Here is a 20,307-nt window from a genome sequence, read left to right as displayed (position 1 = left end):
TTTGGCCACTAGAGTGATGTCATCTGCGTATCTGAGGTTTAGTCTTATGGATTTCCATAATTAAACCACTTCCCTACTATTTCCAGTTTTTCCCATTACAAATAATAATATGATAGTTAGTATTCCTTATTTTATCACATCATTGCCAACTTTAAGCTTTATAAAGCAGTCTACAAATTTTTATAGGAAAATATAACCTAACCTGAATTCATATGAAGAAAGACATTCTCTTTGTTTATTGTCATCTGTGTATATTCTTTGGTGAATTACGCATGTAGGAATGATTATTCTTTCTATAGTTTAAAAATATAACTGAATTAAAAAAAATTTAACACAGAAATTGTTCCTCTTTGTGAAGAAATACTTAGCTTTTGCTAAATATTTAGAGGTGTATGTACAGTATAGCTAGAAAATGCCTACTGATCATGAATCACCAGTGAAAGCAAGGCAGGACTTTCTGTAAGTTCCTGTATATCTTTCAGCAAATATAATCCACTCAAAGATTGGTTTCATTATTATATACTGAGCCAGAACATGTTTTTATTTCATTCTGCTTTGTCTAAAGTACATGTCGAAGATACCTACTTTCCTGTCTTAATTTTCAGTGATGTGAAAATCACATGGTCATCCACAAGACTTATATTATACAACATCTTTATTTTCTTTTTAAATTTATTTATTTTAGTTGGAGGCTAATTACTTTGCAATATTGTAGTGGTTTTTGCCATACATTGATATGAATCAGCCATGGATTTACATGCATTCCTCATCCTGAACCCCATCCCACCTCCCTCTCCATCCCATCCCTCTGGGTCATCCCAGTGCACCAGCCCTGAGCACTTGTCTCATGCATTGAACCTGGACTGGCGATCTGTTTAACTTGAGCATAATGCATGCTTTGGTGTAGAAAATTTGTGTGTCTATAAAGGGGAAAACTAGTTCCAAGAGAATTAGTAGCCATGTTTCTGCTCTGAACACTCGAAGAGCCAGGCTTTCTTCCTATTTATTTCAGCTTCCTGGGGCCACCTTTATCAGCTACTACATAGGGGATTTCTTCACCAGGAGCTTCTAGAAGAACATAGTGTGGAGGGCATATCTTGGTTTCAAGAAAGTTTCTCTGGCTTTTCTAGAAACAGCCTTTCTCTCCTCTTACCCTTCTTTTTCTATTTTATTATTTTTGTTTACTCTCTTCAAGTAGTCTTTAAAAATAGTTGAAGTTTTATTGCAGACAGTGGCATGAATTCATCTAACTCATCCCATCTGTGGCATGTTAGGAAGGTCTTTTATAGGAAGAAGTGAGTTATTTAGCACACTCAGACCTAACTCCAGAGCACCCATGAGCTCTGACTAGTTTCTTGTTCCCTTTTGTCCTTAGGCTCTAGTTACAAGGTAAATTAGGTGTTGTGCTATATGCACAAATGTGGCTTTACTTTCTCCTGTGTCCGGTAACCTTTGCCCATGGTGAGCGAACAATCCTGTTTCATACATGAGTAGCGGGGGGAGTAACGGCCGCGGCTCTCTCCCCTGTCGCCCTTGGAGCCGTCCGTGCGGACGTGTGTTGTGATCGTTTATTGTTTGTGCTTCGCAGGTTTGTTGTGTCCTGTTCAGCCTGGAAGTCATGTCCAGAGACTGATGCAGAGAAGCTGGTTCAGCAGGTTTTTCATGCTTTCCATGATATGATGCAACTGATGGAAATACCTCATCTCTAGAGACTAATCATTTATTAAGCACTTACCAAAATATATAATTGGGTGCCAGGAGTGGGTGGTATTGTGAAATAGGAAGGGATATTGACCGAAGGAAACTTGTTAAATGTAGAGACCAGTAGAATCATGCTCTCAAAATTTATCCTAACATAGAAAGTAGAAATATTTTTAAGCTTCCTCTGATGCAGCAGCAATGCAAATTACAATATGATTATAGAACTATGCAAAGTTTAAGATCAGCCTCAACAATGCAAATTTTTTTAACAGTGCAAATCTAACTCTTAAATATCTTTGTTGGTACCTAAGTAGGTAATAAGTCTCTCTGGACATCATTGTAGAGTCCATCTTTCAAGCACTTTAACATTTTCTAGTTGCCAAAGGATATGAAATACATAATTGGACACTAACTTCCCTGAAATCAGTGGTTCCACATTCACCACAGGGATACAAGCCTACTATGTTTAGGAAAGACCACTACAGTTTAATCTGAAAGTTTATGTAGAACAGACAGAATTAGGTTGTAGTAAGGAGGTTTACATGCTCTGACACATACAAAAAACCCTCGAAAATTTATTATATCATTACATTGAATTGCCCAAAGTTTGTTTGGGTTTTTCCATAGCATCTTACAGAAGAAGCCAAATGAACTTTCTGGCCAAACCAATAATTAGTTTTGTGAACATGAACTTAAAGCACTTATATTTAAACTTAATGACTTTAAAAGGATTGAATACTAAATCAGATTCTCAGGATTTCTTTTTCCTTTATCCTGTTTTATAGTTTTTACTCTCAGAAAATAAAATTTTCAAAATCACATAGCTTCTTGTTTTGTGTTTGAGTGATTCATTCCTCTGTGGCCCTCTACTTTCTGATCAGTTGCATATTTGTTGTCTAATAACCGCCCCCAGAACTTACTGCCTCACAACAGGTGGTCGTCCCATGATGTGTCAGTGGACTGTGCCCACTCGCTCGGCTGTGCTGCTGTCTTGCCTGAGTTACAGCGCTGCCCGTACCAGGCAGGCGGTGAGGCTGCAAAGTCTGAGACAGCCTCACACCTGCCTGGGGACATGGTGGCTGGGGCTTGTCTGCATGGTCTTTGATCATTCAGGATTCTAGCCTGGACTTCCGAACTGGGCAGTGGGAGTGTTCTTAGGAGGGAAGGGTGGAAGTTGAAAGACCTCTTGAGGCCTAGGCTCTGAAGTCATTTTGAAGGCACATGATGTCCCTTTTGTGTGCACTTGGCTAGAACGAGTTACCAGAGCAGCCCAGGATCAAGTGGAGGAGGAAAAAGGTTTTGCCTCACAGTAAGAGGAGAAGCAAAGTAATTTATAAATAATTTGGTAAATGTAAATGAGTGGGCACAAGAAGGCGTGGTTTATTGGGGGCCATTTTGTAGCAACCTACCACAAATATTACAATACATTTAGTGCACTGGTTGTATAATATATATCCTTTTTTGGTTACATTTTCATAGGTTCTGGTTCTGATGACTGGTTGTCATTGTTATTTCTTTGTGAAAACATTCAGAATTGGCCTCTATGGCACTTGATGTATCCTTAGGAGTTAATACAGACTACAAAGATGAAATCCGAGTTAAGACCTTTATACTCACTAGTACAAGTGTTGACTTGATTGTCAGCACACTTAGAATCATTTGGCTGGTTTTTTTTTTTTTCTCTTTTTTAAAAAAATATTTAATTGGGGGCAAACTGCTTTATAATGTGTTGGTTTCTACAGTACAACGTGAATCAGCCATAAGTATACATATATCACTTCCCTCTTGAGCTGCCTTCCTCTTCCCCACATGGTGGTTGTACCAACTTACATTCTCACCAACAGTATAGGAAGGTTCCCTTTTCTCTGTACCCTTTCCAGTATTTGTTATTTGTAGAGTTCTTAATGGCCATCCTGACTGATGTGAGGTGATACCTTATTGTAGTCTTGATTTACGTTTTTCTAATAATTAGCAATGTTGAGCATATTTTCATATGCCTGTTGGCGATCTGTATGTCTTCTTTGGAAAAATGTTTAGAACTTCTGGTCATTTTTTGATTGGGTTGTTTGTTTACCGAGTTGTAGAGCTGTATATTTTGGAAATCAGTCCCTAGTTCACATCATTTGTATATATTTTCTCCCATTCTGTAAAAGCTTGTAAGTTTGATTAGGTCCATTTATTTATTTTTGTTATTATTTCTGTTGCCTTGGGAAACTGATCTAGAAAACCCTGGTATGAGGACTTCCCGAGTGGTCCAGTGGCTAAAACTCCATGCTCCCAATGCAGGGGAGTCCAGGTTCAATCCCTGGCTGAGGAACTAGATCCCACATGCTACAACTTAAGATCCTGCATGCCGCAATGAGGATAGAGGATCCCATGTGCCACAACTAAGACTTGGTACAGCCAAAAAAAAATTGGTATGAATTATGTCAGAATGTTTTGCCTATGATCCCTTCTAGGGAGTCTCATGGTGTAATGTTTATGTTTGTCTTTAAGCCATTTTATTTTCACTTACAGAGTGAGGGAGTATTCTAACTTCATTGATTTACATGAAGTTGTCCAGCTTTCCCAGTACCACTTGCTGAAAGAGACTGTCTTTTCTCCATTGTATATTCTTGCTTCCTTTGTCAAAGATTAATTGACTGTAGGTGTGTGGTTTTACTTCTAGGCTGTCTGTCCTGTTCCATTGATCCATATGTCTGTTTTTGTGCCAATAACATGCTGTTTTGATTAGCTTTATGGTACTGTCTGAAGTCTGAGAGGCTTAGGCCTCCTGCTTTGTTTTTTTCCTTCAGGAAAATAATTGCTTTGGCAATTCTCTGTCTCTCATGGGTCCATATGTATCTTAGGATTATTTTAGTTCTGTAGAAAATGTCATGAATAATTTGATAGGGATTGGATTATATCTTCAATCTACAGTTTTCTATACCTAAATTTTTTACTTTCGTTTTTTAAATTCATATATAGTTGATTTACAATGTTTCAGGTATACAGCAAAGTGATTCCATTATTTTTATATGTCTATTTTTCAGATTCTTTTCCATTATAGATTCAAGATATTGAATATTGTTCCCTGTGCTATACAGTGGGTCCTTGATGTTTATTTTTATATATAGTAGTGTGTTTCTGTTGATCCCAGATTCCATATTTAAGCAATATCATATGGTATTTGTCTGAGAAACATTTAGTTAAGATAATGACTGATTTTATTAAGATAATCTCTAGGTCCATCTATGAGGCTGCAAATGGTGTTACTTCTTTTTTTATGGTGAGTAGTATTCTCTCCATACATTTTTGGTAACTCAGAGCCAGGCTGTTTTCATGCTGCATCAAGCCAGATGTTACTTTTAACAACTAAATTTCAAAAGCTGTAATATCCAACCCCAAATTGGATGTTGCAGATTGGAATAAGATATACCTATGTTTTATGGTGACTTATAAAAGAAGTCTCTAAATCAGAAAAAGTTGTCGGAATTTATTTTTAAGATACACTATAACAAGAGTTCATCAGTTCTCTGTCCCAGCCTGGACGCTGACCATGGTGAAGTAGATGCCTCGCTGTGCCAGCAGCTGCTGGTGCGTGCCCTGCTCCCTGACCCTGCCGTTCTCAATCACCACTATCAAGTCTGCGTTCTGGATGGTGGACAGGCGATGAGCGATCACGATGCAGGTGCGGCCTTCTCGGGCGTTGTCCAGGGCTTCTTGGACAATCTATTAATAGAACAGAAGCCTCACCTTAAAAATGATAGAAATAAGTTTTAAAAGTAAAGGAAATCCAAATATTTTTACCATCTATACAAAAGAAAGTCACCTTTCATTTCTTGTGTCATCTTTGAATTTTTAGCTTTATGTATTGAGTTTTACATAGTCCGTCTTGCATACAGTTATGTTCTTTATAATAAAAATGTATTCTCAAACTAATCTTCACAAGTCTTTAAATTTTCTAACCAGTCACAAAATAATTTAAACTAACGGCTTCAATTTTGAGTGTTTTTTTCCCCCCAGTTTTTCCCTTACTAATATGCTAAAGCATTCAAACAAAAAGTGCAATAAAAGTACTTTTTGTGTATAAAATGTCTATAAAAAGTACTTTTTGTGTATAACATTTTCTAAAATCATTTTAGAAAATTTGGAAAATGCTGGAAGTAAGGGATGAAATAAAAATATTTTACCTCAAAATAACTGCTGTCTACATTTGTTTACTTTTTTCTGTGCTTACCTATCTTTTAAAAATTTTATTAAAATATAGTTTACAATGGTGTGTTAGTTTCATGTATGCAACAAAGTGATTCAGTTACATATATCCTTTTTCATATTTTCCATCATAGATTATTACAAAATGTTGAATAAAATGCCTATACTATATAGTAGGTTCTTGGTTATCTATTTTATATATAGTAGTATCTATATTTTAAAATCAAACTCCACTCCTAATGTATCCCTCCCCTCTTTGATAACCATAAGTTTGTTTTCTATGTCTATGAGTCTTTCTGTTTTGTAAATAAGTTCTTTAGTATTATTTTTTAGATTCCACATTTGCATGATATCATAATGGTATTTCTTTCTCAGACTGACTTCACTTAGTACGGTACCTCTAGGTCCCTCCATGTTGCTGCAAATAGCATTATTTCATTCTTTTTATGGTTTATTAGTCCATTGTTTATATGTACCACATCTTTATCCATTCCTCTGTCGATGGACATTTAGGTGCTTCCATGTCTTGGCCACTGTAAACAGTGCTGCAAAGGACACTAGGGTGCATGTATCCTTTCAAACCAAGTTTCTTTTCCAGATATATGCCCAGGAGTGGGACTGCTACATTATATGCTAACTTTATTTTTAGCATAGAAAACTAAAGAAAACTTTAGTTTTCTGAGGAACCTCTATACTGTTCTGCACTGTGGCTGTCTGAGTTTACGTTCACCACCAGTGTGGGAGGGTTCCTTTTCTCCACACCCTTTCCAGCATTATTTGTAGACTTTTTGATGATAGCCATTCTAACTGGAATGAGGTGATACTACACTGTAGATTTGATTTGCATTTCTCTAATAGTGATGCTGAACATCTTTTCATATGTTTGTTAGCCATCTGTATGTCTTCTTTGAAGAATATCTAGGACTTCTGTCCACTTTTTTTTTTTTTTTGCCAGAGTTCTTTAAAAATATTGAGCTGTTTGTGTTTTTCTCATGATTGCATGAAAAAGTTTAGTTTTATGAATTGAATGGGACGTGAAGTAGGACGCCGTACCTTCTCACTTTCAGTGTCCAACGCTGATGTAGCTTCATCCAGCAGTAAGATGCGGGGGTGTCGGACGAGGGCTCGGGCAATAGCAATCCTCTGTTTCTGTCCCCCGGAAAGCTGAGTCCCCTTGTCTCCCACTCTTGTTTCATATTTCTGCAAGTTAGCCATTAATAAAGTTAGTAAGGTTCTAGTTTAGAAAAATCCTAATAGTATATTGAATAAACTTTTACTTAACACTTGACAGTTCTAATTGTAGAAAAAAATACTTAATAATAAAGTTTCTATAACAACTACCAAGTTGTGTATTTACTTTTTTTTTAACATGACATTCAAAATCAAACTAGAATGTTAATGATCTTAGTTTTCATTTCATTTCATATTCTGCAACAAATTGTCTAATTCCTATCATTATCTGAACATCAGTTCCCTTCTCCAGGGGATCTTCCCAACCCAGGGATTGAAGTCTCTTGCATTGCATGGACTTCCCTGGTGGCTTGATGGTAAAAAAAAATCTGCCTGCAATGCAAGAGACCTGGGTTCCATCCTGAGGTCGGAAGATCCCCTGGAGAAGGGAATGGTTACCCACTCCAGTATTCTTGCCTGGAGAATTCCATGGACAGAGGAGCTTGGTGGGCTACAGCCCATGTGGTCACAAAGAGTCAGACACAACAGAGGAACTAACACTTTCTTTCACTCCTGCATTGCAGGCAGATTCTTTACCATCTGAGCCAGCAGGAGTCCTAAAATGGTTACATGTCAGTATTCAACATTTTTAATTTAAAATATTCACATGACCCACACAGAGCCTAATTTACTCTTTTTTTAAATTCATTCATTCACTTAAATATTTACTGACTACCTGTTATGGTAGGACTGTAGGAAGTATAAAAATGAATCTGCCTCTCTTCTTACCCTTAAGGAATTTGTAATCAAGAGAAAAAAATACATAGCATGCAATATAAGATTAAATTACTTGTAACAGAAAATTGTGTCACTGAATTCTTACCTTAGTTTTCAAATCCGTATTGATCTCACTGCAATTTGGCTATAGTCACAGCAACTAAAGTAAAGTGAAGTCGCTCAGTTGTGTCTAACTCTTTGTGACCCCATGGACTGTAGCTTACCAGGCTCCTCCGTCCATGGGATTTTCCAGGCAAGAGTACTGGAGTGGGCTGCTGTTTCCTTCTCCAGGGGATCTTCCTGACCTAGGGATCAAACCCAGGTCTCCCGCATTGCAGACAGGCGCTTTACCCTCTGAGCCACCAGAGAAGCCCCAAGGGTGTGTTACCTGCCCGTCGGGGACTCGATCCGCAGTCTCCCACGTGACAGGCGGGGATACTCACCACTATACTAACGAGGATATATACTATATATATATATATATATATACTATACATATGCTATATACTAACGAGGATAGCAACTAAATGAGGTAACAAATAGGGAGTGTTGGGGACTGGAAATTGGACAGTACAGGTCCTCTCCAAAGAAAGAAAACACTAAAGAAAAACAGCCTTATGACAAAATTAACTGAAAGTGGAGCATGAAATTAAAACTAAATTGTAAAACAATAAATTTCGAAAATAAACAGTGGAGAAAATCTTTAGGCCCAAGGCCTAGACAAAGAGTTCTCAGGCTTGACATCAAAAGCACAATCTGTAAAAGGAAATAAAGGATGAACTGGGACCTCATCAAAATTAAAAACTTAAGCTTTGTAAAAGACCCTGTTAAAAGGATGAAAAAAGATAAGCTACAGACTGGGAGAAAATATTTGCAAACTACATTTCCAACAAAGGACTTACTAGTAAGTAGAACATATAAAAATCTGTCAACACTCAACAGTAAAAAAAAAAAAAAAAAAAATCCAATTAGAAAATAGGCAAAATACATGAAAAGACATTTCATCACAGAGGAAATATAGATGGCAAATAACTATATAAAAAATGTTCAACATCCTCTGCCATTAGGAAATGCAAATTAAAATCACAATAAGATATCACTGTGTACCTAACAGGATGGTAAAAAACAGTTGCAACAGCAAATGCTGGCAAAGATTCAAACTATATCCCTCATCCCTGCTGGTGGGAATGTGAAATAGCAACACCACTTTAGAAAACGGTTTAGCCATTTCTTATAAAATTAAACAACCAATTACCATATGGTTTAGCAGTTATACTCCTGGGGATTTATCCCAGAGAAATAAAATTCAGGTTCACACTAAAACCTGTACACAAATACTTATAGCAGCTTTACTCTTAAAAGACTCACTGGAAACAATCTCAATACACTTCAATAGGTGACTAGTTTAAAAAGCTGCAGGTCATACAGTAGCTCTAGTTTAAGGAACCACCACACTGTTCTCCACAGTGGCCGCACCAATTTACATTCCCACCGACAGTGACAGGAACGTTCTCTTTCCTCTGCAAAACAGAAATAGAGTTACAGATGTAGAAAACAAACATGGTTACCAGGGAGGAATGGGGAGGAGGATGTTAAATTAGGACACTGGGATTGACAGAAACACTCCACTATATATGTAAAAGAGAGAACTAATTATGACCTACTGTACAGCACATGGAACTCTGCTCAATACTCTGTAATGGCCTCTATGGGGAAAGAATCTTAAAATTGAGTGTATGTGGAGACACACATATACGTAAGGTATAATCATCACATATATATATGTGTATATATATATATACACATATATATATGTGAAACTAACACAACATTGTAAACCAATTATACCCCAATAAAAAAATTTTAAAAGCTGCAGGCCATCCAGACCATATATCCATCTGATTCAGTAATAAAAAGGCATGAACTACAGTTAACACACAAGAGCTTCAGGGAATTACACTGAGTGAAAATGCTAATCTCACGAAGTTATACACTGTACATGTCTTTATATAACATTCTGAAAGTATGACAGAAATGGAGAACACTTATTTGTTGCCAAGCGTTGTGGAGAGTGAGGGCAAGGAGGAGAGATGTGTCTACAGTAAGGTAACATGAGGAATCTGTGGTGATGAAAACGTCCCACGTCCTGACTGGAGCAGTAGATGTGAGTCTACACATGCAATAAAAGTGAAGAGAACTAAACACACATGTATACAAATGGATACAAGCAAAACCATCGAATTCTGAGTAAGGTCAGTGGGTTGTATCAAATTAGTATCATGGTTGCAATACTCATCACTTTTGCAAGATGTCATTGGAGAAAACTAGGTCAAAGGTACATATGATCTCCATATTCCATAACAACTGCATGTGAATCTGTAATTACCTCAAAATAAAATGTTTCATTAAAAAAGAAAGTGCCACTGTTTATAACTGCCAGGACATGGAAGCAACCTAGATGCCCATCAGCTGATGAATGGATAAGGAAGCTATGGTACATATACACCATGGAATATTACTCAGCCATTAAAAAGAATTCATTTGAATCAGTTCTAATGAGATGGATGAAACTGGAGCCCATTATACAGAGTGAAGTAAGCCAGAAAGATAGACCAATACAGTATACTAACGCATATATATGGAATTTAAAAAGATGGTAACGATAACCCAATATGCAAAACAGAAAAAGAGACACAGATGTACAGAACAGACTTTTAGACTCTGTGGGAGAAGGTGAGGGTGGGATGTTCTGAGAGAATAGCATCGAAACAAGTATACTACCAAGGGTGAAACAGATCACCAGCCCAGGTTGGATGCATGAGACAAGTGCTCAGGGCTGGTGCACTGGGAAGACCCAGAGGGATGGGATGGGGAGGGAGGCGGGAGGGGGGATCGGGATGGGGAACACATGTAAATCCATGGCTGATTCATGTCAGTGTATGGCAAAAACCACTACAATATTGTAAAGTAATTAGCCTCCAACTAATAAAAATAAATGAAAAAAAAAGAAAGTGCCATAAGGGATAAAGCAAACAGGGCTACAGTCCGAACACAACCCACAACCAACAGTTTGAGGTGACTTAACAATCGCCTCACTTACTTCCCACAACCTTGGTACAAGATAAACACCACAAGTAATATTTCCATTTCCCAATAAGGAAACTTGGTATCATGGACTTCAGTGTGTAGTCCAAGGTCACAGTGCTAGTACAGAGGCGAACTCTGGGACATGCTGGAGGAGGAACACAGTCTGCAGTTGATTCCGACCTCATCCAGGAAGTCACCAGTTCACTTACGTGGGGCAAGGTCTCAATGAAAGGATGGATGTTGGCTGCTTTGGCTGCGCTCACAATTTCAGGCATGGTTACGGGCCGGCTGTTGTCCCCATAGGCAATGTTGTCGGCAATGCTGCAGTCAAACAGGATGGGCTCCTGGGACACGATTCCAAGTTGGGCTCTGAGCCACTGGATGTTGAGCTTCTTTGCTTCGTGACCATCTAGGAGCTGAAAACCAAACCCCACAAACTGTAAGAAGGACTTAAACAAACAAACAAAAAAACTGAAAAGCACGTTACTAAGAGGACTGTGGCACAGGGATGTCGGCAGCTTGTGAAATACCAACCCTCACAGCCTGTAAGCTCTTACACTGTAAGAGCCTGTAAGACCCACACAGCCAACAAAAAGATTTTTTTATGGCGACTCAGCCATCCCTTTCTTGTTCTACCTGGGAAAATGGTAGCACATTTGGCCCTGTCTTTCCACATTACTCTGTTCCTGTCTGCCTTCATCCAGCAAGTGTATCATCCTCTGCCTTCACCACAATATTGTAAAGTAATTAGCCTCCAATTAAAATTAATTATTAATTTTAAAAAAGAAGCAAGCAACTCAGTGTCCTACTTGTATCTGCTGTCGCCGAACAGCTCTGACCTTTTCACTTTGACGCTGTGCCCCATCTCCAGGCACACCAGGAGGAAAAGCAGGTCAGTAGCAGGGCGCCACATTCTGAAAGCTGGTTATCTCCTGTCTTACCCCCCTCACCTCTCTTTCCCCTGAGAACTAACAGTCTTCACCTACCCTCACTGTTGGCTCAGATGGCAAAGAATCTGCCTGCCAATGCAGGAGACTGGAGTTCAATCCCTGGGGCGGGAAGATCCCCTGGAGAAGGGAAAGGGAACCCACTCCAGTATTCTTTCCTGGAAAATTCCGTAGACAGAGGAAGCTGGTGGGTTACAGTCCATGGGGTCACAGAGTCGGACAGGACTGAGTGACTAACACACAAGGACAGGAGTTCAACTGCAAGTGGATAAGTTCAAGAGTAGTATCTTTATCTTTGGTGGTGGTTTTATTTTTTGTTTGCTGGAAGCAGGAGGCCTGATGCTTCTAGAGGAGCCTTGTGATGTGCTAAGTGAGGATACAGCTTCCACAGTGCAAAGGACATGGTGAAGTAATACACACAAGTCCAACTAGTCTTGGCCTTTTAAGAAAGAAATCCCCACCGGAGGATTAGCATAGCATACCTGCAGAGCACTGTTGAGCTGGTTTGCCCAAATTCATATCTTCATAGTAATTGTAATAGTGGAAACATAAGATTTTCCCCCAAAGAAACAACTCAAGAAGGTTTAACATCCTGGTGACTGCCTACATGGGGGTTGGCTCCCTGGACCAGGTCGGTGGGTACCATCCCAAGGTAATGGGAGATGCAGGCATTATTGGTAAGAGCCACATTTCTGCTCGAAGAGGGCCCGGAGCTAGACACCAACAACATCAATGCTAAAAGCCAAATGTGAGAGGCCCGGAGGTAAGGATCAAAGAGAGCTTCAAGTTCAGGGTTAGAGAGATGGCCAAGCAGAAGGGAGGGGAGGGAGACCTGGGAATCTGCTCAGAACTCTGGCAGGAGTGTGTGGTTACCTTTATAACCCAGGAAGTGAGTGTGTGTTCTCGCAGGGGGATCTGGCTGGTGCAAAGGGCCCAGGGCGGGGTAGAGATCAATTTCACACTCAGACCTTTCTGAACTCCACTCAGTTCCAGATATTCTACCCTACTGTCCCCATATATTTGTCTGACTGTGGGCGCCAGTTTGGGATCCACAGAAAGTGATCATTTTTTCATTAAGATGATAGGTCTTGTCCGATAGTGCCTTAAGTCAGGTTACTGATCTCAGAAAGCATGCTCACCACTGTGCCAGCCAAGGGGTCGTAGAACCGCTCCAGGAGCTGGACGACCGTGCTCTTCCCGCAGCCGCTGCTGCCCACCAGGGCCAGCGTCTGGCCCTTCTTCACCTCCAGGCTCAGCCCCCGAAGCACAGGCACGTTTGGCCGGCTGGGGTAGCTGAACACGACTTCATTAAGTGTCACATTCCCTTCAAACTTATCCTAAAAAATAGGTATGTTTATATTGCTACTATAATTAGTCTGATAAATCATTGGAATAAAAAGTATAAATTCAAGGAAGCTTTAACAGAGACTACAGCAGAGTAACATAAAATCTGTGTTCAGTACAAGTGGTGGCACCAGTTAGTATTGGTAGCAAGTTGTTATAAAATGAAGACGGGAACCAGGGCTACAGGTTAAAGAGAGTCATATTTTAGAGTTGTCATATATACAAAATGAAGATGGGAACCAGGGGTTCAGGTTAAAGAGAGTCATAGCGTTGTTGTCTAAACTCAAAATTTCTGTGTCACTGAAGACAAATATTTAGTGTTCCCACATGATGATTTTGCAGCAGAAGCCAAGTCAATGGCTCAAGGCTCAAAGGCGTGGGGATTTAGAGCAGTCTTGGGGGACAGCCCTTAACTCAAGCCCTGCAGCCTCTCTAACTCACTCACTCGGCACAGTAATTTTATCATAACAGGAATTACATGATAAAGTCCCCCAAATGTTGCATAAGTCCCCATCTCTTTACCCACGCTGCTTCACATTAGAATGTGCAGTGGCTTGTATTATACAAAGAACACCGAGAGCTAAGCTTGGAGACAGTAAAGCCTTATTCCTCCTACTCTGAATAAAGTAGCCGTCTTACCATTTACAACACAGCCATTACACCAGGTGATGAAAGCCAAATTGCTAATGCAGTTACTCACAAAATTAAAGCCACATACCTTCCCTGCAGGAATGACTCAATTTTCATGGAAATTATTTCATTCTAGTACAATCTGGATATTTGGTGGTTGTTTTTTTAACTTTTGATGTGCTCAACTTCAGAATCCTTGCAACCCCCTATGAAATTTGAAAATGCCAGGAAAGTTGGCCAAATATCATTAGCCCTGTAACTATCACAAAGCTAGTGAAGTCAATGTCAGCGTAATCACTGCAAATTTATCCTGTGGTTACGATTGCCACTTGACATCTGCCTCTCATCTACAAGGGCTAAGCCACAAACTGCTGTAACCGCTGACCTTCAATACCCCCTGAAAGGGGTTCAGGGCAGAGATCAGGAATGAGGCACCCTGTGCTCTGGGAAAACACCAGCAGAACAAGCCTGCAGACAGACATTTTCGGGAGAAAATTTTATGAACCCAGTTTCTTGCATCTTCTCATAACTAGAAAAGCACTAAAACCATTAGCAGAGACATCTGTTACTTGTGACTAGCAGAAAACCTCTGCCAAAATGTGTGCCTGATGGCAGGTACCCCCTTCAGTAAAATCAAATGGAAAACTGTGGAGCAGTCTCTCAGAGCTATCTGAGATGCTGTCTCCCGGCTATTGGCCTCATTTTGTCCCCAATAAAACTTAACTCACAACTCTCACATTGTGCTTTTTTTTTTTTTTTTCCAGTCGACATGATCTAGCAGACAGAAAACCTTGAGGAAAAAAATCAACCAAGTGCTCATGAGACAGCAAGGAACTCACGGGCCTCAGGCCTTCCTCACTGTGGCTGTCAATCAAGGGTTGTCTTTCAAATAGCTTGAATAAGTGGGCTGCAGACAGCTTGGCTTTAGCATAGTCTGGAGCAAAGGAACTAGCATGTCCTAGAGCCACGGCGCCCAACACAATCGCTGAGAACACCCTAGATGGAAGCAGAGGGATTTTGAAAATTAGTTTATATAAGAGCTGACTCACTGGCAAAGACCCTGATGCTGGCAGACTGAGGGCAGGAGGAGAAAGGGATGACAGAGGATGAGATGGTTGGATGGTATCACTGATTCAATGGACATGAGCTTGAGCAAACTCTGGGAGATAGTGAACAGGGAAGCCTGGCGTGTGGCAGTCCACAGGGTCACGAAGAATTGGACACAACTAAGCATGCTCTGACTTCCTTCAGGACTTCTCATTTCCTGGATTTCATGGAACTTTGTAAAGTCCTTCTCTCTCCAGAAGTTGCTGATCAGACAATCAGAGTTGTGATGATTCTACTGATAATTCTCAGGTAATTCTACTGATTAGCTGCTTACCCTGTTTGGAGTTGAGGGAACTGGAGCTCTGGGTGCTGAAGGGGCTTGAACAGGACCAGATCAGGAGTGAGACTTCCTCCCAATTCTACAGCCCTGACCTCCAGACAGTGACTTCCACACCCCCACTCCCCACCTCTCCGCTGGGCAAATGATAATCATCGGCACTATGCTTAAAGAATTCTTACTAGGAAAAATAAGCCTTTACTACAAACAGCTTTTCTCTTATAAGTAAAATATCTATTGCTACAACCCTCAAAAAGCAATCCTCTTAACCTAAAGGTCTATTCTCCAATTCAGAGAGTGGATATGGATGATAACATCTAGGAAGAACTAAAGATCCTGAGATCTGCATGTGCATGCTCAGTCGCTCAGTCGTGTCCAAATCTTTGTGACCCCACAGCCCACCAGGCTCCTCTGTCCATGGGATTCTCAAGGCAAGAATACTGGAGTGGATTGCTGTGCCTTCCTCCAGGAGATCTTCCTGACCCATCCATCGAAACTTCATCCCTTAATGTCTCCTGAATTGGCAGGTGGGTTCTTTACAATTAGTGCCATTTACAAAGCTATTTACTTCTGGCATCAGAGCTCCCCAAAGAAAGAGGAGGGTAGGAAGATCTCTAATAATAATGGAGAACTTAAAAAAAATTTCCCCCAAACTTCTAAGGTTTTTCTTTTTTAAGCTGTTTGTATTGTTTTGTCTCTTTGAGCTACATTCAAATAAGTGAGACTAAAGTTCCACAAGCTTGAAAAAACCTGAGTCAAATTGAATCAAACTCCACGCACTGAATCGTCTCTGCTTTGCTTCTGTACCCTGATATGGATTAGATAATTCTGGGCTGGGTATCATGGCACTTGGCTTCTTGTTTTGGCTTGTAAGTTAATTTTTTTCTATTTTTAAATTCTTTTTAAAGAATTGAGGTATAATTGATTTATAAGACTGCATTAATTATTGCTGTGCAGCAAAGTGTAAACCTAATTATTAAAGTGTGTTTTAAGTACGAGAGGCTGGGGATGGTGGGTAGAGTATTCACGTAAATACGTGAGAAGGTTGATTACCAAAAATCAAATTTTCAGAGAGAGATGAACAGCTCACCCATAGCTATCTGCCTGACCTTCCTATAGAGCCTGCCATGCAGCCTTAGTATGAAAGACTTTAAAGGCTGTCTTCGAATTACCCAGAATTTAACATTTTAAAGATAAAAATAAGACAGCTTTCAAAAGCAGGGCCAATTTCTTCGATGGTGTTTTTCTAGACAGTATGCATACTCCAAGTGGTAATTCCCAACTGGCTGTTTGCATCTGTCTCTCTGAAACCACTTTCTACTCTCCATCTCTACCTGACACCGTCCTCCTTCCTCTGTGCCTTAGAGGCTGACCTACAGGGTCTGCATCGAAAGGTTTCCTCTTCCTCTGGCTCCTGATGGCATTTGGCAAGGACCAGCACAGTAGGGATGGAGGCTGGAGGAGAGGGGCCAGGGCATTTGTTGTGTTGGCCCCTTTTCTGGTGGATAGTTGTGGTGTTCCCCCTGGACCACGTGCTGGGTTCTGAAAATCCCTCCCTCTTCTTGCCCTTTAGGCTTAAGTAACATCTTGGAAAAGACCCTGATGCTGGGAGGGATTGGGGGCAGGAGGAGAAGGGGACGACAGAGGATGAGATGGCTGGATGGCATCACCAACTCGATGGGCATGAGTTTGAGTAAACTCCAGGAGTTGGTGATGGACAGGGAGGCCTGGCGTGCTGCAATTCATGGGGTCACAAGGAGTCAGACACGACTGAGTGACTGAACTGAACTGAACTGAACATCTTGATGGTTCCTAGCTAGGCACTGCTGACCTCGATACCTCTCACACCTTTAAAAACAGACCCTTCATTGTTTTAACTGCAGGATAATTGCCTTACAATGTTGTGTTAATTTCTGCTATACAACAGTGTGAATTAGTTCTAAGTAGACATGTACCCCCTCCCTCTTGAGCTCCCTCCTCCACCCTGTCCCTCCCCTCTAGGTCATCACAGAGTCCTGAGCTGAGTTGCCTGTGCTATAGAGCAGCTTCCCACTAGCTAGCTGTTTTATACATGGTAATTTATATATGTCAATGCTGCTGTCCCAATTAGAGAGACCCCGTACTTTGCAAGACCATTTGTCCCTGCTAGGATCCTAACTGATGCAAAGATACATATTTCTTTTTCATGGTTATTTTAATTTTGGATGAAAACAAGAGAACAGCTTGTAAACTCTTTCACTTTGTCTGTCTTGACCCTGTTTTTTTTTTTTTTTTTAAGTTGTTTGCTACTGCTTTAAAAATCATCCCATCACACCAGAAATATGCCAAGTGATCTTAAAAGAATAGCTTCCCCTTGGCAAGACTAGACTGCAACCTAATTGAATGTATTTGGCATATTTTGAAAGACCATTGGTTAGCCTTGGAAACCAAGACAACAGGAAGGCGAAGAGGCAAGAGTGGGCAGGGTCATCCCAGGTCTGGTTAGGGAAGAGAGTCTTTCCCAGATTTCAGTCATGCATTCCTATCCCACTGGCAAGGCCATCTTTGGTTGCCCATAAATAGTAAGCTATTTAACCTCTTGAAGTTTTCTAATTATGTTTTATTTCCACATTGAGAATACTGGCTATCCTCATGTCCTTCTATGTATTACTAGAAGTCTGGTTTATGATTGTGTACACTAGCTTGGCTGACTTCAGTCCACTCAATAAGGGAAACTACCCTTGGAGTACTGACAACGTCCAATTTTTGGAGTAGATTCAACTCTCTGGCTTCATCATAAATTAGTTTTTCAGTCTACTACAAACTTTTGCATAGACCTACTGAAGCTCTATTATGGAATAATGTCAATAAACTTAAAAAAAAATTACTTACAGAATAACATCTCTGAAGCGCATGTGTCCATTTACGATGAGATAGGCACCAAATCGAAAACAACCAGCATAGGAAAAATACATAAATGCTTGTGAAATACTAAAACTAATCCCATAGACATGTGCCTTCCGCACAGAATTCCTGAAAAGCAGATTAGTATATCTGTAACCATCTCTTCAGTCTCTTTAACACCGGGTTATACAAACAGCACAGCTTCTAAGTTTAGTCTACCTGTTAAGTTCTGCTCCCAATTATAATCAGAGGAGGTGATTTAACCTCTCTATATATCAGCTTTCTGATTTGTAAGAGGGGGATAACCAGGATATACAAAACTGCTTTGAGATCTAAATACACAATATAAATGTCTAGCACAGTACCTAGCTCACAGTGGATGTTCAAATGATAGTTGCTATTCTTATTACACATGAATATCTAGTAATTCAGACCTTCAACACATGATATAAACATGATTGTTGTGTCAAAAATAAAGGATGTCAGAGTTAAGACTGAAGCTTGAATGATCTAAATTCGACTGTCTAATACTATCTCGTCTTCTGTGACTAGTTATAGTCTCTTATGTTTTGGATTATAGTCTGTTCATGTTTTGGATTTGGAAAAGTAGGGTCAGCGAGATCTACACAGGCACATCAGAACTTCTTCCTGGAACTGGATCCCACCAGCCCCAGCACAATTTGTTCTACACCATTTCTAATTAGACCTCATGCTATCCTCTATGACTAGTTTCGCTACTTTATTACACTTCATTATTCTAAATCCTCCAAAAGAACAGTAATTTATTTACTTTCAAATTAGAAGGAAGGCACTTGGTAAGAGGGAAAATTCAAAGTATTACTTATTTGGCTAGTTTGACTTATGTGCTGTAAGCAGTATTACAATACTTAATGTTACTGAACAATTTACAGTGCTACTGACATGTATGTCAAACATCAAAGGGACAGAAAAACGTCGCTACATGAAGTATACATAGCTAAGAGGGTGGATACACTGAGAAATTCACAACTATCTCTGTCCAAATATGTAAGTGTTCAAAACCACTGTTCTAGTCCACAAAGTTGCTATTCAGCTTGTGTTCAGGTCTGTTAGTCCTAAAATATATCCATTCATGAGAACCGGCCCTAGTTGGAAACAAGTGGCAAACAGATGCTGGAGACTTGTTGAGTTGCTCAAGAATAAAGGAGAGAAACAGACTGTGTCTTTGTTTTCAGGATAGGATGGATCTGGCCCTCATCCAGAAAACAATGGAAACACTTTAACCCCAAAGCAAGTCTCATCTTTGGTTTAGTCTTACACAATCCAAAGAAAATAAAGGCTTGAGCAACTGCCTAAAAGAATGTTTACCCTGAATCACCAGATGGGTTGTTTATGTTGCCTGCACTGGTTAAAAAAAAAAAAAAAAAAAAAAAGTACTTATGCAGCCCTTTGTTCCTGTTAGCTCTCAGAGACCCAATCATACTATTTTATGAGATGTAAAAATCCAATCTTATAGTCCAACTGCATCAAAAAATTACTTGTTTTCAGTGAGATAATTATTGAAAAAAGGCCATCCTTATAATCATATCATTATTTGCAGCAGCAATAAAAACTGCAATCAAAAATTCAGCCTAAAAATTGCAATCAATAATACTAGGTTCTTAGTAACAATCATATGCTCATTACCTGTAAGCTCCATACAATTTTTCAACATACATGGATTCAAATTTTCTTTCCTGGGTCAAGGACACGACTGTCCTAATATTTTCTATTGCCTCTGTTGCAATCTGTAACATAGAACAGACCTTGATTAGAAGTGGGGCTTTTACTTCTGAAATAATAAATAATACTACTTCTGAAATAAATGATAAATATACATGTATTTATTATATATATAATATATATAAATAAGTCTCAGGGCTCTGTCCAAAGAACTCCAAAGTTTCCATTGAGGAGTTTTCTATTCCTTCAGTTTGTAGAGCATGGGCATAATGTGTTACTCAAGACAAGCTCTGTGAGAAACCTGGGGCATCTTCAAAGCCCCACTGGTTGCGCTATTATGTATGGTGGGCAAGCCTTCCTATGCCCTAGGCTGAGAGACAGATCAGCTTAGGGCACGAACAGTGGTCTGGACATGAAACCAAATTCTGTTCCCAGCCTTGCCACCAGGCAGTTACTTGACTGGCTTTAGTCAAACCCCTGTGTGACTTC

At 39.8% G+C, this 20,307-nt stretch overlaps 2 protein-coding genes and 1 long non-coding RNA gene across 6 annotated transcripts in view; 2 read left to right on the top strand and 1 right to left on the bottom strand.

Annotated features, from left to right (window-relative positions):
* The window catches only part of CROT (carnitine O-octanoyltransferase), a 50,469-nt gene extending 47,949 nt beyond the window's left edge, over positions 1-2,520 (top strand). For all 3 annotated transcript variants that reach the window (XM_061165116.1, XM_061165115.1, XM_061165114.1), the window contains one exon: positions 1,589-2,520. In XM_061165116.1, the coding sequence (XP_061021099.1) occupies positions 1,589-1,709 (121 nt within the window). In that variant the 3' untranslated portion in view covers positions 1,710-2,520. The remainder of the gene's footprint in view (positions 1-1,588) is intronic.
* A 147-nt stretch (positions 2,521-2,667) lies between these two features.
* The window catches only part of LOC133072161 (phosphatidylcholine translocator ABCB4), a 29,680-nt gene continuing 12,040 nt past the window's right edge, over positions 2,668-20,307 (bottom strand). The window contains exons 6-12 of the mRNA XM_061165117.1: positions 19,783-19,883; positions 18,106-18,246; positions 14,690-14,846; positions 13,016-13,213; positions 11,139-11,345; positions 6,949-7,095; positions 2,668-5,412 (exon numbers count right to left, since the gene is read on the bottom strand). Coding sequence (XP_061021100.1) covers positions 5,209-5,412; positions 6,949-7,095; positions 11,139-11,345; positions 13,016-13,213; positions 14,690-14,846; positions 18,106-18,246; positions 19,783-19,883 — 1,155 coding nt within the window. The 3' untranslated portion in view covers positions 2,668-5,208. The remainder of the gene's footprint in view (positions 5,413-6,948; positions 7,096-11,138; positions 11,346-13,015; positions 13,214-14,689; positions 14,847-18,105; positions 18,247-19,782; positions 19,884-20,307) is intronic.
* The window catches only part of LOC133072163 (uncharacterized), a 29,018-nt gene continuing 23,565 nt past the window's right edge, over positions 14,855-20,307 (top strand). Inside the window, exons 1-2 of one of the 2 annotated variants that reach the window (XR_009696653.1) lie at positions 14,855-15,206; positions 15,632-15,761. This is a non-coding gene — a long non-coding RNA (uncharacterized LOC133072163). Of the gene's footprint in view, positions 15,207-15,631; positions 15,762-20,307 lie in introns of those variants that run through there. The other variant, XR_009696654.1, reaches the window with a different exon arrangement.

Source organism: Dama dama, chromosome 18 (genome assembly GCF_033118175.1).
Source record: "Dama dama isolate Ldn47 chromosome 18, ASM3311817v1, whole genome shotgun sequence".
NCBI lineage: Eukaryota > Metazoa > Chordata > Mammalia > Artiodactyla > Cervidae > Dama > Dama dama.
This window is presented reverse-complemented; position numbering and strand designations above follow the sequence as displayed.